Source organism: Microplitis demolitor, chromosome 5 (genome assembly GCF_026212275.2).
Source record: "Microplitis demolitor isolate Queensland-Clemson2020A chromosome 5, iyMicDemo2.1a, whole genome shotgun sequence".
Taxonomy (NCBI): domain Eukaryota; kingdom Metazoa; phylum Arthropoda; class Insecta; order Hymenoptera; family Braconidae; genus Microplitis; species Microplitis demolitor.
In genome coordinates this window covers 7,771,373-7,785,385 of record NC_068549.1, presented here as the reverse complement: position 1 = coordinate 7,785,385, position 14,013 = coordinate 7,771,373, and the positions used below count along the sequence as shown (strand labels likewise).

The 14,013-nt window shown below is 25.9% G+C and overlaps 1 protein-coding gene across 3 annotated transcripts in view; it reads right to left on the bottom strand.

Annotated features, from left to right (window-relative positions):
* Positions 1 to 13,678, bottom strand: part of LOC103569513 (transcription factor cwo) — a 36,472-nt gene extending 22,794 nt beyond the window's left edge. The window contains exons 1-2 of one of the 3 annotated variants that reach the window (XM_008546847.3): positions 1,716 to 1,893; positions 730 to 1,533 (exon numbers count right to left, since the gene is read on the bottom strand). In XM_008546847.3, the coding sequence (XP_008545069.1) occupies positions 730 to 794 (65 nt within the window). In that variant the 5' untranslated portion in view covers positions 795 to 1,533; positions 1,716 to 1,893. Of the gene's footprint in view, positions 1 to 729; positions 1,534 to 1,715; positions 1,894 to 11,262; positions 11,350 to 13,556 lie in introns of those variants that run through there. The other 2 variants (XM_008546850.3, XM_053739153.1) reach the window with 2 other exon arrangements.
* Positions 13,679 to 14,013: the final 335 nt, after the last annotated feature.

The window sequence follows — 14,013 nt, the reverse complement described above, 5'->3', positions numbered from 1 at the left end:
AATTATTTTTCCATTAAAGAAATAACAGTTTCTTTTTAATAATTATTTTAAATAAAAGTATTTACTAAAAAATTAAAAAAAAAATATTTTATGTTGTAATAAGTAATTTTTTTCTTAAATTACTACAAGAAATTATAACTTCTTAAGCTAAAAAAATTTACGGCAAGTTTTGCAATAAATTAATTTGTTTGATAAGAATCGATTATTTTTATGAAAATCATTTTTTCTCAGTGAACTGACAAATCAAAATTTTTTCAGTTTTATGTAGATACGAAACGTAAAACACTCAAGGTCTGATTCCCCAAGGATTTTTTAAAAATTGTATTATTTTTCAATCTTTCGTAATTAATTCAAAAATTTTCTAACTTCCTTATAATTTTTATCAATCTAAATTAAATGACCGATTGAAAAAGAAATAATGATTGCAAAGTTTTATGATACTGGTTAGCCGGCGTTTGATAATTTTAGAATTTTTTTTAAAACGACAAATTTGAAAAAAAATATTTTAAAAAATTGCACTAAAAATTAAAAAAATTTTCTGCATATGTATATTTTTAGTTAGTATTGTTTTTTTAAATTGTTAAAAAAAAATTGATAACTGTCTGCTAACTGTAAAATCATAAAATCTTCATTTCTGAAAACTACGAAAAATGCAGCCTCACTTATAGATTTTTACCATTTAATCAATGAGATAAATTATATAATTAAATAATAAAATATTTAATTCACCTTTCATATTTCACCTGCATAGAATGTGCAGAACTTTCATCCCAATAATTCTGAGTATCCATCATTTTGATATTGAACTAAAATAAAAATCTTTCAGACAAAATGGACACGTACAAACACACTTTTGAGTTCAATTACAGATTAATAGTCTTCTTAAATTTTTGTATCTTTGAAAATACTCATATACAATAAGAGCGTGTCAACCACCACGTAACGAGTACAATTTGTGTCAAGCTCATGTTAGCATGAGAGTTTATATGAGAATGTGACTTAACAAATCAAAGAATGTGCAATAAAAAAACAATATCTATATATATGTAATTTTTGATTACACAGTCTGAATATTCATTGATAATTTACACTCAAGTATTAATGAATTAACATTAAAATGAATTATTTAGTTATCGAATCGCTAGACAAAATTAATTTAATTCAATTTGAATTGTTTTTGTCATTAGAGTTTTTAAAATGAGCTCGTAAGTTTTCACTAGTTGTTAAAATTAATCAATTTATCGGCGAAATTGAATACTAGATCACTGTCACCACTAAAAAATCAAAATAATATTTTGTTTAAAATATTAACGTGTTCATATATTTAGTTATATTATTTGTCTCTTATGAAATTAATTTTAGTCTATCTTTATTTCTTAAATCTTATGCTTCTGTTCTCGCGTGTTACTCCTGCATCAACCACACGCCCTTCCACGTGATCATCAGTTATAAGTAGTGGGAGGAAGCCTTCAAGATTCACGATACGGCCATTGACTTTTCAAAATTCCTCACAACTCACAATTGTCAGGTGATCTGTGAATGCGTAGAGTAAAAACACTCATTATATTGACAATTACTGTAACTTTTTATTTAATTTTTAATATTATGTACACATTTGTATATATATTTATATATATACATATATATATTTTTTTTTAATAATTAATCTATGATCACATTAATAATAGTCAAATTTGGCGACAGTAGAATACTACCTCTGTGCTTCGCGTTCGCGGTGTGCAATATTTTGACAGTTTAATTTTTTAAAATTCAAATAAGACGATTTAATTAAACAAATAAGGGCGACCCCGATAAATTCGTTTGGCACGCGTGTCGTTGCCCGGCAGGTTGCAATACGCGTATAAAACGTGTAGTCGCGCTCCGATCTTCGCGATGTGGTATAGACATATAGAGTTACGTGGTGGGAACAATTGCTGACTAGCGCAGGTACGGCCCGACATAATATTAGGCCACAATCAAATCACTCGGCAAATAAAAAAAATTTTACAAGAATATAAACATAAATTTAACAAATAAAATTTTTTAAATACACATAGACAATGTAAATAATAATTCAAATTAATATTTTTTTATTTCATTTAGTCTAGATAATATAATTAAAAAAAAAAAAAAAAAATACACGTCATTGATAAAAATTTGTTTACTACGATTGGACATTGTAAGTATTTATAAGTGAACATTGCACTTGATGATGATGCATATTGGAGGTACATTAAGTGATCACATTATCAATTACAAAGAGATAAATTAATTACAAAATTATTTAAAAGCTCATATCCAACTTGATGAAAGAAATGATCTCATTTCAATACAAAGTAAGCATAAATAAATGACTTATAATATATATCTATGTATTCGTAATCTTTTATCAGTAAGTTATGAAAAAAACAAAACAAAACAAATAAACATCTGTATACATATATTTATGTATATATATATATATATATATATATATATATATTTAACTTAAATATATTAATTATTAATTATAATTGAAAAATCAACATAAAAAAAAATTTATATGATTATGGTTTATCTGCACTTTGAAATTTTTCTACATATATATATATATATATATATATATATATATATATATATATATATATAAATTCAAAAATTTTGAATGATCAAGAAGATATAGAAAAAAAGGATTTTTTGGCGGGAAAAATTTTTATTTTCTTCAAAAAAACTTTGATTTGCTCCAATAAATTTTTTGCATTATGAATTAAAAACAAATATTTTTTCGAGTTTTAAGAAAATTTTGGTTTTCAATTCATAATGAAAACTAATCTTTTTTGCGCTAAAAAATTAATTTTTTCTGTGTAATTTCATACAGACTACTTTTTAAAAAAGAATAAATATATGAAATAGTTGCAAAAAAATTAATTTTCAAATAATATTGAATAAGATTAAAATATATGTTTATGATATTTTTAAAAATGATAATAAAGTAAAATTAACATTCACATAAATATAAAATATGTAGAAAAATTTTTAAAATTTTTGTGAAGCTTGAGACGGTACTGGGAGGGAGTCGGGGTGGCGGCATCGCAACTTCACTAGAACCACGCTATGTGACACGTGCAAGTGACGTCACGAGTCCGGTCACGCGAGCACTGTGTGCTCCAGGTCACGTGTCCTGTCACGCGCTTACACCGTAACCAAGTTCTCTTCCCCGCCACGTTAATGTTCTTTACCTCTCTCGGTACTCACAAAACTGGACATTGTACCAAAGTAAATATACTGATTATTTCAAAAATTCGGGGCTTTATGGCTTTTTAACTCCATAATATATTATTTTATTTCTCAGAGTACATTAGTCCTAGAATTTTTTTTATTTTTAGTTTGCTGATTTATTTATATTGCATATGATACATATGGTACTTTTCATTTATGTAAAACTATTAAGAGGATTTGTAGCTTAGAATTAATTAATTTAATTGCGGATCAAAATTAGCTAATTAATTCATAAAAATTAAATTCAGTTAATTGTATATATATACATTTTTTTTTTTTTTGCATTTTAGACATTAAAATCTTGTTATAGTTCTTGTCAAGAAAATACTTAATAATCTTCTTATCAAATTAATTAAATTACTGATTTAGTATCAAACGATTTTGCAAGACTGGCAGATTTTTATTTTTAATAATTAAAAATATTAATTGTTATATATAACGATTGTATGCAATTAAATTTATTCGTCTTTGTGTGCAGTAAAAATAATTATTAATATGTTTAATTATAGATTAAAAAAAACATGAAACATAGTATTACTTTTTATTATATACTTATAAACTGAGTACGTAAATAAGTTCGTAAATATGCACACGTGTACGCGTGCCGAGACGAAGTTTAAATTGAACGAAGTATTTTCTGTCCGGCGAGGATAAAAATAAACTTTGTCTGTTTGATAACTTTGTCTCAATTTAGTTTTATATTCTGTTAATATAAGCTTTTACGTAATATTGATTTACAAGAAAACGTCAATTACTTTTGAGGAAAAATTTAAGAACGATATTGGAAATAGCGATGAAATAATATCATTTTATTAACATCACTTTTCGTATGACAACAGAAATATGTTTATTAACTATTTATACCGACTACTCATTATTATATTGAACAGACATTATGACAATTACAATCTGTTAAATATATTTTTAGATTTTAAGATTCAATTTCTGGCGAAAAAATTAAAATAAATTGTACCATCTACTATTCATTTTACACACCTCAGAAAAATACTCTTGTGTGTACAATTAAAAATTTCTATCATTTGATATTTTTGGAACAAATAAATAATTGATATTCATAAATTTCAGAGTTGGTGGAATTTCTTTTATAGTTTAGAACGTCGTCGAAAACATTAGTCAAAGTTTTTTATTACATGTCAGTACACGGAAAAAAAGCAAGTGTGCGCAAACCCATTCATTTCATACTAAAATGCATGAGTTTGCGCACACTTACCCACTGCCCTTACTTGTCCACATGATCCTATGGGTTTCAAAGCACGTGTGAAGCTAGTGTTGCCAACACACGAGAGTATAATACTTGATGTCATTAGATTAGTAATAATTAAACGAGGAAAAACGCCGTAGAATGTCTAATTTCATGCAGTTGGAGTTATAGAGATAATTTACTCTATTAGTATTAAAACAGATTTATACTTAACGGAATTGAATTAATAGAGACATGTAAGGTTATAAAATAAAATTCAGCTGAAGTCGCATTGATTTACACATTCGTATGCTGATTTATTGAATACGCATGTGCAGTCTTGAGATTTTTATTTCAATAAATTTCATGATATACTACAAGTAGTAGTAATTTAACATATTTTATATCATACTTTTGACCAATCAGAAGATTGTATCTTAATATAATATTTTATGAAGGTCAGTTTAACCAGTTAGCGGCGTATTCTTCGGGCATATGAGTTACAAAAAATGATTTTTGTTTTTATTCATAACATTTAGTTACAAATTGTTATGGCGTATTTCACTAGTATAGATAAAAACTGCAGTCTGCTTATGAAAATAAAAAATTTTGAAATAGAATCGTCTTATTTTATTATGATATTTAATTAAAAAAGTAATAAATATAAAACATAGACAATTAATTGATTAATTATTGATATTGCATGCGTGACATGTCTTTATTCCGTATTCGCGATACATTATATAATACATAATATGAAATTTAATAACTGCAAATAATATCCAACTATCATAATATAAGAGAAAATGACATTTTTTTTAATTACATGATTAATGATATTTATTAAATTGTAATTTTAAACTAATACTATATGCTGTTATTTTATAAAAATAAAATTTTAATTTTAAAATACAATTAAATAAAAACGGATTAGTGAATATAATGAAACTTATTCAATAAAAAAAAAAAAAAAAAAAAGATTTATTTATAGACTGCAATAAATTTTAATTTCTGAATATAAATTTTATGACACATTGTTTCGCAAAAAAAAAAAAATGACTTGTTCAAGTCAATAAAATCTGTGAAATTATTGATGTGATTAAGACAAAATAACATTGACAAATGATTGATTGATCAATCAATATCTATATAAGGTCAATTACTCTACTATAACTTTCCGATCTCGATAGCGTTAAATAAACCTTACCTAATCCTTAGTGCAACGTTTAATCATCGACAAATTATTTTATTTATTGTTAGTATGTTGTTTCTTTTCAATTATTTATGCATACCTATAATATATAAGTATTTGAAAATGAGAAAATAAAAATAACAATATAAAACTTATACGTTTCGCGAGTGTAAACTGATTCTGAAGTTAAAAAATTTTTTTTTTCGGCTGTTATTCAATTATAAAAATTCTCAGATCTAAAAATGACGATATTCATGTAATTTATACGCCGAAATATTGAGTTTGCGTCATCACGTTATTTTTAGTTGGGTTAATTACCGGAAATATGAACATCCGAGTGTCTTTTTATACAGCCACAATCGCATGCTTTATTCAGCTTATTTATTATTGAATTTATAAGCTTATTATTAACTTAATATATATAATTGTAAATTTTTATGTAAACAGTTTTGAGTATTGCCAATTACTCAATATAATTACTTCAGAGTATATTTATATTTTAAGCATTTTTAAAATAAAGTAAACAAAATTTTGCACACCTCAAGCGTGAAAGCGCTGAGGGTGCTTTATGATCGCTCTAAATTTTTCAAGAGTATTCTCAGACAAAATTCTTCATTTTTCAAAAACATTAAATGACTTTCAATTCTCATAACCGTATTAAAATTTTTTTAATTAATTAAAAAAAAGTTAAAGCATTAATTTGAAAAAAAAAAAAAAAAAAAAAAAAAAAAAAAAAAAAAAAAAAAACTTAAGTTACAATGTCGCCAAGATATAAACTAAAAAAAAATTACTTCCCTCTGTTATAAATTAAGAGGGTTAAATGTTAAACGTAATTCGGTAAATTAATTTTATCCTACAAACTTGATATTTCGAATCATAATATTGACACGAAAATTTTCCTAGAATTTATTTACCGAATTTAACTCCAAAATAATAACAACCACACAGAAAAAAGTTATCTTGAGTCAAAAAAATATTTTGAAAGACAAACGTTATGATGAACCGTCAAGATTTTCTAGAGCCAAGAGAATTTGTATTGGTTAAAAAAAATTCGTCTTGGTCAGAGGTGATTGATACTTTATCCGAGGAAATTGAGTCTTTCAAAAAACTTTTCTTGAATCAAAAATATTTACTTTCAGTCGAGAATTTTTTTTTCTGTGGATACATAATTTTTTTTTTTTCAATGCTATATATCTCAGCAAAATTATAAGTTGCACTTTTTTTCAATTACTTTTTCATTTTTTTTTTAATTAATAAAATTTTAATATTGTTATGACACTTCAAGGTCATTTAATATTTTTAAAAAGTTATGTCTGGGTTATCTTAGAACGCCATCATTAATAATAATTTTTAAAGCTTATACCTTTATTTTAATTAAATTATTTAGATAATAATTTAATTATTTACTATTATTTGTTTGTATATAATTGTATTTTAATTGAAAACGGTTACCATACATTGTAGGAACTATTCCCATAATATATTTTAATTATTGTAAAATTGTTGTAAATTTCAATGGATGCAACATTTTATTTGTACAATATTGTTAAAAAACGAATACTGTTAGTAATAATATAACTTATTTGGAGCAAAAGTCAAAGAGAAAGAAAGAGAGAGAGAGATTAATTGAAAAACAAAAATAAAAAATGTGTTTCAACGAATAGTAAACATATTAGATGACTGTCTTTGTTTTACTCCTCGTAATAGTTACAATGAAATCTCACTTTACAAGTTTCTATAATCGGATGATGTGGCCTTCAAGAAATTGGAGCGTTCACTTTTAATTACATATTTCCTCACTATGATTTTTTTTTTTAATTATTCCTGATATTCTGTATAGTAAAAAATATATTGTCGATGTGTTAAAAAGAAGTACGTGTTAAAATTCGAGTGCTGAATATTTTTAATTTTTATGTGTAAATTTAACATTCAGTCATTATTTTGTTTTATCAGTTTTAATCGATTTATTTCTTGTTCCATATAGATTTTAATTTTATACAAAATAGATACTTTTTAAATATTAACGTTAAATAAACATAATATTTTAACATTCCTTTGTATTACTTTTAACCTACATGTATGCAACTTTTTTTTTACACATCGATAAATGTAAAAATATCATATAAACTAGTGTAACCCGTTTTTTACCCACTATTTGTGTTACTTTTGACAAAAAAAATTTTACCATACAAATGGGCATTTTGAATATCAAGAAATAATTTAGAAAAATAAAAAAAGAAAAAAACATAGTATCAATTAAATTTATTGTTGGTACCCGTATATTACATGAATATGGAAAAAAGTCAGTTCTATTGCCAGTAATGTAACAATTATACAGTTGGTTCATACTGATCGCCAGCACTATTCTCAATCCCAGTTCATAACTGATGATTTAATTCTTTCTTACATGATTTTGAGTTTCACCTTTAACAAACGATAACTACATATTTATATAAATTTTCTACTTCTAGTTAATCATATAATGTGTGAGAGTATTAATGTGAATTTCTTTACTTAAGAGCCTAATGTAAATAACTAATGTTTTACACAACAGTTTTAACGTTCCTTTTTACGACACGTGTTGAAAAGGGTAAAGCGTGGTTAAACGCGTGACTTGGCGACCAAGACATACCCTTCTCTTATACCTCAAGTCACGTGGAATGTAACGCGGTCGCTTATTTATGTTTTTTATCTTTTTCTTTTCACCGACAACGATGTAATATTATTCATATCGCTCAGAGAATTTTAAGGTATTTTTTAGGTAAAAAATTTATAGAAAAAATACTATGGTAACAGTTGCATGTCAGTCTGAAATCATGGTAAAAATTACCAATAACATAGAAATTTTTCAAATACTCCGAACAGAATTTACAATGTGCATTGTGATTTTCACAGAGCAACAGATTAAGGCTCGGCCGTACCTACCGAAATCTCGAATTCAAGAATTCTAATTACGTTTTAAATATTTATGGAACACGAATGATGAAAATCTTCCGAGGAAGTTCGTCTCTGCTTTTTGTCGGAAGCTAAAAAAATCGCTGTTATGATAATTATTTAACAAATAATTAGAATTCTTAAATTCGAGATTTCGTTAGGTGCGGTCCAGTCTTAAATTTCATTTGAGAAATTTTTGCTAGCTGTATCATAATTGATTAGGATAAATTTTAATATTTGATAAAATTTAATAATTATGCCAAATTTGATAAAATATTCGTAAAAATGAATATTCGGAAAAACAAAAGCAATAAATAGAAAAAAAAATTCTAATTAAGATAAAAACAGAAAAAAATGAGTTAGATGCATTCAATAACTCAACATACATGTGCTCACTTCGTAACAACAAAATATAAGCATGTTAATTTGGTAAAATAAACTAAAATTTATTTATTTAAATAAATCGACGTTAACGATAATAAAAACAGCCAATTTACGGATTTATTTCAAATTTGATACGTATGCAAGTGCATATCTATAATTATAATACGAAAGGAATAAATCCTCAGGACGTTATGTATAGATATGCTCGCTTACGCCTCGATACATCTCATTATTTACTCTAACCTATCAGTACTAGAATGAACGAAAAGAACCGAATATTTCCGACAAAACTCAAATTTAAAATTATTCATGTTCATAAGTTCAGTTTCATAAGTCAATACATTTTTAATACTATTAATTTTAAAGCTGATAATTAGTTAAAAACCATAATTTTGATTAAAAAAAATTTTTTTTGTATAATTAGTTCTTAAATACGAAAAATTTCGAAGCAAAACTTTAATAAACTCACAGTTATTGAAGACTAGTTGAGGTTTTTAAAAAACAAAGTTAGTACAATGTTTTCTTCAATTTTTCGAATTAAACTCCGACTCAATATCTTGATTAACTACATAGAACATATATTTTTCACTAGTTACTAGTTATCTATAAACAACAGCTAAATACGATCTTCATTATACGCAGAGAATTTTTGAGTAAAATTTACCCATAAAGTTTGGTACCGTAACGACATCTAGCCAGCAACTAAATTTTTACTATGTTTTTAGGAGAAATTGCACTCTATTTACATGCTATCGAGTAGTATTTACAATGTACATGGAAAAAATTTCGATATTTACCACATGTCCTCACAGTATCAAAATTTTTGGGTAATTTTTACTAAAAATTTCTCTGCATGTATCGACAGCAGTTTAATTAATTGATATGATATGTTTATTCGTAACAGAAAAGTATTGTCGAGATGACTATATATTAGTAAATTTAACTCTTGTTAATTTAGTATGATCAGGAGCAAATTATTACAACAATTATAGTTTTATAGCCAGCAAGTCCAATGCGATTAAATTATCATCACAATATAATTGCAAAGACCACTATTATAAATTTATGGTTTCAACTATACTATATTAGAATAAAATAGTTCGAAATTATATTCATATAATATAGAGTTATAGTCTAACATTATATTGCTATAATTATAATTCTCCTTGAGGACTGAATATAAATTAATTATAATTATAAAACAAGAGTCAAGAAATACTATATCTTAGAGCTTGTAAATGATCATAAGTATTATTAATCGATCAAATAAGCTTCTCTGTTCACGTAGTAATAGTACTCATGTCGATAATATCATAATTTTGTTTGAAGTGATTATTAAGTTTTTCAAATTTTCTTTCGCGATTAAAAAAACAATAATCGAGTAAAATAACATAACAGTAACATACTCTCTAAATCTGATACAGTGAAAACCACTGAAAGGTAGTATATATATACACACTGTTTCAGATTTAAAGAGTAGCGCTTTAAAATTATGAGTTATTTGCAGTCTGTTTTTGTAGTTTGTGTGAGATATTAAATCGGCTTTTTGTTCATTCTTTAATTTATGTTTTTAATTGCTTTTGTAATAAATTAACGTGAGATATTTATTAACTGAGTGTAATATACTTTTGACCTATCAGAAAGAATTGTATTTCAATATCAAATTTTATGAGGCTGGCTTCAACCACTTAACGACGTATTTTTCGGGCATGAGTTACATAATAGTATCTTATACACTCGTCATTAAGGAGGTTCGATACCGATTTTCGAAATAATACCAAAATTCAAAAATATTTTTTATCGAAAGAGTTCTAAGAAAAGGGATCACTGCTAAAATTTCAAATCGATTCACTACATCGTTTTCGAGAAATAAATTTTCAAAATTCGTTCTTTGACACAGGCGTAAATGGGAATCATTTTTTAAGGTACTATTGTTTTTGCCAAAATAATACCATCGCTATAAATTATTCGGTATCAAATAATTATACATTTCTGAACACATTAATATTTTTTTTAAGTTTAATCATGGGTTTGTTATTAAATTATTAATGAAATAAGAAGCGAATCTTAGTTAATGACGTCACATATGTCGTGAAGCTAAGAAACGACGCTAACAACGTGAAATGACGCAACCGCGGGAAATTTGAATAATTAATAAGGTTGTAGCATCAGTATCATTTTGACTGTGTTTAACCTCTAACACGTCTAGCGTGTAAACTTCTTTTTTCCGTTTTTTTTTCCTTTTCTGATAGTTTTAAAGGTTTATTATAAACAGCTTCTGATACTAATTTACCTTTCCAATATTTCCTCTTTTTAATATTACTTTCTTCCGTAATTAATGAAAACAAAAATCAGCCGACATTCTTTTCTGTTTACTCACTTATACACACTACCACATGGTACTCGTGTTAGTCGTGTTAGACCTGTGCTCCAGCTAGTAATAAACCTTGTGACCAACAATAGAACACAAAAAAATCACTAAACACTAGCGCACTATTGCCGTTCTTCCGCGTTTATTTTTTAATCACTTATTCATTAAAAAAAAATCGGTCTGTCGGTTGACCCTGCGGGCCAGCCCCAAAACTTCCCGTCCATTTCGAGCTCCTTGAACTCGAAAAATTGTTGTGGATACGTTTTCGAGCTCTTCGAGCTCGAAAATACTTTTGTATGCCTTTGTTTTCGAAAAATAACGTTTTTTACCATTTTTTCTACAACGATATCTCTCGAACGATTAAACCGATTGAAACGTTTAAGGTGGCAATCGACGCGTTTTGTTGAGTTCTACAACTGATCAGATTTTGAAGTTGATTTATCGAGACATTTTTGAAAAATTTCCAAAATACTAAAAAAAATTTTTTTTTTTAATTCTTTCGTTAACGGTTTCTCTTGAACGAATGAACCGATTTTGATTGTTGGGGCGGTATTGGACGCGGCTTACAAAGTTTTAGAGCTGATTAGATTTTGAAATTAATCCATTGAGCGAATTAAAAGTTATTCAAAAAAAACATTTTTGAAAATATTTTATTTTTGAAATATCTCCGAACGTACCCCACTGATAAAGCTCAAATTTTTAGTGTTTATAGTAAATAACAAGCCGCGTCGAATGACAGCACAAAGATCAAAATCGGTTCATCCGTTCAAAAGTTACAGAATATTTACATACGTAGGTACGTACATACATACATACTAGGGTGTCCATTATTTACCAAACTGATTTTTTTTTAGCGACGCCCCCTAAATTTTTCGTTAATGGCCTAAAAAAAATTATCAGACCCATATAAGCCCTTAATATTCATATTAAACCGTGCCCCAAAGACATTTCATTTCCCATTTAAATAACATGGGGTTTCGGCGCGTTTTACATTTAATTTTTTTTCTCCTAAGCTAGTTAATCTACAGATATCAGATACATATTTTTATAGAAAATTGATCACTCTACGAAAAAGGTCTCTTATGGTTTTCCAATAAATTTATTGGTTTAAAAGTTATTCAAAGTTAAAGATAAACTTATAGTTAATTTTTGCTTTTTTTACTTTGACCGCAAAATTATCATTATTTCTTTAAAAGTAAATTGTTTATTGAGAATAATCTTCAATTTTAACTGTGTTATAGAAAAAGTTACTGTACGATTTGAACATCTGGGTCAAAAATAAAAATTGATTCAGGCTCACTTCACCTTATTTTTTTTTTGAAGTTATCGATTTGCCGATAGCAGAATAGCTTCCTAGAATCCCAAAACGTCGAGATCCGTTGGAATTTCAATTTTCATAAATCAAGGTGATACCAATAACTTCCCGAATTTTTAAAAATTTGCAATTTTCTTAGCGGGAAGTTAAAAATTATTTATAATATAATTCCTATAACAAAAGTTGTAGAAAATTTAATTTAAAAAAAAAATGTCTCTTATAATTTTTTTATACGATCAATATTTTTACCGTAATTTAAAAATTAAGATTCATAATTAATTATTCAAAATTTGGGGAGTTAGGAAAATCTAAATTTGAAATTACGGCTTTCTTCGTGGTCCTACGAAAAAATTATAATCGACATTTTTTTTTAGAAAATTAAATTTCCTACAACTTTTGATTCAAAACTTTTTTCATAACACCAATATTTCCTCCGTAATATAAAAAACTTCACACCACTTATTATTAATTATTTTTAAATTAACGCAAAAATCCTGGCCCTAATTATGACTTACAGATATATTTTAAAAACTCAAATTAATTAAGCAGTTTAAAAAATTTCTCATTAAATATCCATATCAATGTTGTATTTCTATTCATTGATAAGAAATTAACATACAATATTTCTAAAAAATTAATTTACTGCCTGAGCGACGCGGATTTAAATGTTATTAGTAATAACTCAAATTAATAGATAATATTGATTTTTTTATATCATTACTATAGCTTATAACATATATATTGTTATTAATGACATAATGACTTACAGAGAATTAAATATAAAAATAAATGTGCTATAAAATATAACTGCGTTTGCTATTGGAATAGTTAATGATATCAAGAAAAAATTAATTAGATTTAATATTTTACAATCTGTATAGGGACAAATAATTATGCTTACCTTAGTTGTCTACCTCACACTTATTTATGTCTTACGTAATCACATGACTATTAGAATAATAATAATTGCCAAAATAATTTTCTTTGAATTTTAAATTAAATTTACGTTTATTGATAATTTTCTGCTGTACTCAATTTATAATTAGACATACTATCATGAAAAAAAAACCAGTTTTATATACTTACTTCGATTTATTAAATGTATTGTGTTATCAAACTAATTTTTAATCGTTTAAAGTTATGAAAGTCACGTTTCTTCCAGACGTACATAATGTACGATAACAATAAAAAGATTACAAAGTTCGTAAATAACATTTCAGTTATTAATTATTTTAATATGGAAAAAAAAAAATCTTTAATAATAATATGTAATCCAGACGTTTAATTTAAAATATGGATATTATTAATGCGTATATTTTTTTCATTTACATAAAATAAAGAGATATATGTAAAAAGTT